The sequence below is a fragment of the Limulus polyphemus genome, unplaced genomic scaffold (genome assembly GCF_000517525.1).
Source record: "Limulus polyphemus unplaced genomic scaffold, Limulus_polyphemus-2.1.2 Scaffold4930, whole genome shotgun sequence".
NCBI classification, from domain to species: Eukaryota; Metazoa; Arthropoda; class Merostomata; order Xiphosura; family Limulidae; genus Limulus; species Limulus polyphemus.
Window position 1 is genome coordinate 43,506 of NW_013670540.1, and position 4,774 is coordinate 48,279.

Consider the following 4,774-nt stretch of genomic DNA (forward strand, 5'->3'; position numbering starts at 1 on the left):
CAAAAAATATAGTAACTACGCATACTGTAAACCATGAACAACAAAAACTATAGTAACTACATGTACTGTAAACCATGAACAACAAAAACTATAGTAACTACATGTACTGTAAACCATGAACAACAAAAACTATAATAAGCATCTCAACATTAAACTATGTGTACTGTAACCTGAATAATACAAGTTATCCTAAAACTACACAAATAAAATACTAAAAACAAATGATTGCAATAAATTAAATACTGTATAAAAATTATATAATGTAAAAATCACAAACCACTGAATTCAACACAACTGATAGATGTATGTACTTACTCCAACTTTGTACAGTGTATATTTAAATGTACCTGAACAATAAACAGTTTTACTTTCACTTAAGAAAACAGTGCATTATGAGCATATTAACATCAACTTACCTGTTAAGTTTTGAAATGGATGATGTATCACACCAATAACAGGCTTACCATTTACTGCCACACACACCATAGTTGCAACACATGGTAATAGGTTCTCTGTGAAAGATAATAATGATAAAAGTAAGTATTCATGCATAGTTATTTCAAAATCATGAAATGGGAAAGGTTAAGTGAGGAATAATATCAAAATGTGGTTTTAATATGTAACTTGAAATCTGTATTCTCCGTGTGTTTATACTGAAACTAAATAGTGGGTTATTTTCAACATTTTTCAACTGCATCATCAAATTACTTAAATGTAGGAAGGAAACCATCTTTTGAAACAAAATATACTCTATCAAAAACAGAAAAATATATATACAAAAAGAATTTTTAAAAGTTTATTCATAAAAAAGTTTTTAATTTTTAATACTTGAAAGGTTACTTTATACTGAAATGTCTACTGACCACCTATGGCCTTAAGGGAATTCCAAACTCTGCTGTTCTGTAAACTGTACTGATTAATTTCTTCTCAGAAGACAACATCAGAAAGAGACTGTGTTGAAACTTGTACAAGTGCTTCAAAAGTGTAGTTTTCTGTTACATTTAAGTGTTAAACACAATAGTATTGGTCTTTTACTGTTAAATTACTCATTTTTATTTCATTTAGCTAAACTACTTGTAAATTATGAACAAACAAGTTACTGCTATAAATTTTTACAATATTTAGTAAGTTACATTTATATTTAAAATTTGAAAAAAAAGAAATAAAGCTAAAATATCTTTGATACATCTGATTCATCATGAAATTAATTAAGAATTAATAAAGATGCACTAACATTACCACATACATGTAGCAACAAACTACTGGTTGTACCTAAACACTTAACCTAATATGGCATAAGCATACAAATGATTTATCCTGAATTCCCAGCAAAATTATCTCGTACTTTAAAAGTTCCCACTTTGATCTATTCAGAAGTAACCACGTTGTTAAAGAAAGATTTGTGACTACTAAATAATTCTTTTTGTAAATGTACACCTTGTTTATTTCTCATCTTACTTAAAAGAATTATTTATAAATGTTCATTTTAATTAAAACTGAAAAATTATTTTCAAATGCTCATTTTATTTTTAAAAAAGTGATGGTAAATGTTTATCTTGTTCACAACAAAAACATTTTTAAGTTATAATCTTTTTTTAGAATAGCATACTTATTTGTGTTGTTTTGGGCAGGAATGCTTCATTGCTTATTTGTTTAGAAGTTTGTAAATCTTGTTTGAAGTTGAAAAATTATAATGCACATTTCATGATTTTGGATTACAGAAACTATTTCTCATTTTCTTTATTGTAGAAAAAAAGATTATTTGTGAATATCTTTTAAGTAAAAGATATCTGTAAATTGTGATTAGTTCATCTGAATATTATTTAGTTTGCTTAAAACAAAAATAAATTGCTAACTATTCAATAATTCAAGCAGATAAAATACTCCATTATTATTGATTTTATGTTGATTAGCTAAACTACCTGTAAATTTTAAACGTTTAAAACAATTATTGGTATAATTTTGTCTGATATTTAAGAAATTTACTTTTATATTCATGAAAACAATCTAAAGGCTCAACCCAAACTGCAATCTGTTCTGAAAGCACCTTCTCATCTACACTTTCCAACATCGTTTTAACTTCTGTATTCTCTCCTCTTGGCAGTTGATCGTCATCAAGGTTAATTTTTGAACAATCTTCCTTTTCTGATATTACCTGAAAGACTACAATCATTGTTCGAGTGCATAGAATTACATATTTATATTACCTGAAAGACTACAATCATTGTTCAAGTGCATAGAATTACATATTATTTATATTACCTGAAAGACTACAATCATTGTTCGAGTGCATAGATTTACATATTATTTATATTACCTGAAAGACTACAATCATTGTTCAAGTGCATAGAATTACATATTATGTATATTACCTGAAAGACTACAATCATTGTTCAAGTGCATAGAATTACATATTATTTATATTACCTGAAAGACTACAATCATTGTTCGAGTGCATAGATTTACATATTATTTATATTACCTGAAAGACTACAATCATTGTTCAAGTGCATAGATTTACATATTATTTATATTACCTGAAAGACTACAATCATTGTTCGAGTGCATAGAATTACATATTATTTATATTACCTGAAAGACTACAATCATTGTTCGAGTGCATAGATTTACATATTATTTATATTACCTGAAAGACTACAATCATTGTTCGAGTGCATAGAATAACATGTTATTTCAGATTAAAAAACTGAGAATGTTCTAGAGTTCTGGAATAAAAGGTTGTATTTAAAGCATTAGAAGAATGGAAACTTTACACAAGAACTGTGAGCCTTTTTTGTTTTACTTTAAAGGGTGAATGGTGGCAACAGACTTATTGTATGGAACCAAATGTAAGCATCAATCAGTACTCGAATTGTAGTATTCTCTCACTTTTGGGAACCTTTTTTGACATCTAATAAAAATAATTTTACTGTAAAAAAAGCAAAGTTCTACTTAAATATCACTTGATATGTCAGTGGTTTGTGAGAATAGTGTGTAAGGATGCAGAATGAATTTAAACAACTTTCACTTCAAAATCATGTAATTTGTTTTTGTAATTCATAAAGCTGTCTTGACAAAAAACACAGTCTTGTCCTCCTCACAATTTTACTGGACCCAAGACAGTCCTATTGACGCAGGAAATATAATAATAATCTTAATAGGCTTAAGCATTTAAACAATTACTTTAAAAAGTGTCCTTGTGAATGAAACATTAGGTGTTTTTGTCAATTTGTGTGTGTATAACCTTTTCCACAGTTGTGATAGAAGCAAATAAATAAACAATTGTTAAACATTGGTAAAGCAAATGGGAAATCACTGGGTTATTACTATTTATGCCCTTGTAGCACACACCTACAGAACAGTATGGTCAACCAATAAGTTTTGTGGTTGTAACAGTGGAGAAAATAAAGAAAAATGTCTTACACACAAAAACCATAGTTTTTCATTGTCACTAGTTTTTAAGCATTTTGTTTTTTTAGTGTCCATTTCCTTAACTTGTTAATTTTTTGTTTTGGTTATTTTATTTTCATTTTTTCCTTAACTAAAAACACTAGTAGAGGTTCATTATTTTTAGTTAACTTCAAAGCTGTTAAAATGATATGGTTCATTCTGCCATTTCTGTTTTGGAGGACTCAAGCAGTGGCATTGTTGGGCCAAGAGGTACTGACAGTAGAATTATAAGGAAAATAATTTGTTTTTTCATGTTTAACTAAGGAAAGATATTAGTAAAATTTTCAATTAAAGATTTTAATGGTGGTATATTAGATAAAACAACACCAGAATACTTTGTCACAGTCCAATTAGCTGAATAAGTTTAAAACATTGTCTCATTTAAAAAAAATTATCACAGTTCAATAAGGAATGATAAAAATATTAAGTTTTTGTTAAATATAAGGTATTTTTTCTGAGAAACTATCTATTTGTGGACACTTAACTTTCTAATCCATAACATTAAACTTTTAGTCCAATGCTAAAAGAGTAACATACCTTAATTTCTGGATGTATCTTTTTAAATCCATACATCATTGCACAGTATGATTTTACATTACCCTCATAGAAAGGATCACTTTTACCCTTTCTCACCTTTTGCACATCTACAAGTTTTCGAACAGCTTTCAGTTCAACACCACCTCTTTCAGCTATATCTATGCTTACTGCAAGAAGATGCTTCAAACTAACTTTACTGGTAATGATGGTTTTATTATCGTGATCATACAGGACTCGAGTGTATGTTTTGTAAAGAGCCTTCCTGTAACTAATATTATGAAGTATGAAATAAAGTAGCAAAACAAAGAGTGTTCCCAACAGTAAAAAAATAATATTTCTCAAATTCAACTTTGCAAGATTTCTTGACATTTTTCTAGGTACTTTTTCCCGTTAAAGTGTTAAAATGTAGTAAAGGTCTATCATTATATAAACTATATTCAAATACACCACCAATATGCTTCAACTTCTCAGAACTAAATGACTGGTTTATAGAGATGTGGTTTTGTTTACTGGTACCACAGTGTGCACATAGCAACAGTAATCATTATACTCCTACTGTATCACTAGTGTCATCTAGTATCAAACATAATTAAAATGTTTATTATTTTTAGACCTAACTTTTCTATCAATGAAAATAATTTACAATCAAAGTAAAAGTACATTATTTAGAAAACCTGTCAAGATTTTAGTATTTTCTTCTTCTTCCCCTTTGAAATTTTCTGTCAATGGATTTAAATAACTTCCTCATTCCAACCCATATAATTAAACTTAACCAACAAAGTTTTTA

At 28.0% G+C, this 4,774-nt stretch overlaps 1 protein-coding gene across 2 annotated transcripts in view; it reads right to left on the reverse strand.

Annotated features, from left to right (window-relative positions):
• The window catches only part of LOC106471872 (putative inositol monophosphatase 3), a 10,178-nt gene extending 5,755 nt beyond the window's left edge, over positions 1-4,423 (reverse strand). Inside the window, exons 1-3 of one of the 2 annotated variants that reach the window (XM_022400489.1) lie at positions 3,988-4,423; positions 1,987-2,155; positions 417-512 (exon numbers count right to left, since the gene is read on the reverse strand). In XM_022400489.1, coding sequence (XP_022256197.1) covers positions 417-512; positions 1,987-2,155; positions 3,988-4,356 — 634 coding nt within the window. In that variant the 5' untranslated portion in view covers positions 4,357-4,423. The remainder of the gene's footprint in view (positions 1-416; positions 513-1,986; positions 2,156-3,987) is intronic. The other variant, XM_022400490.1, reaches the window with a different exon arrangement.
• Between the last annotated feature and the right edge of the window lie 351 nt (positions 4,424-4,774).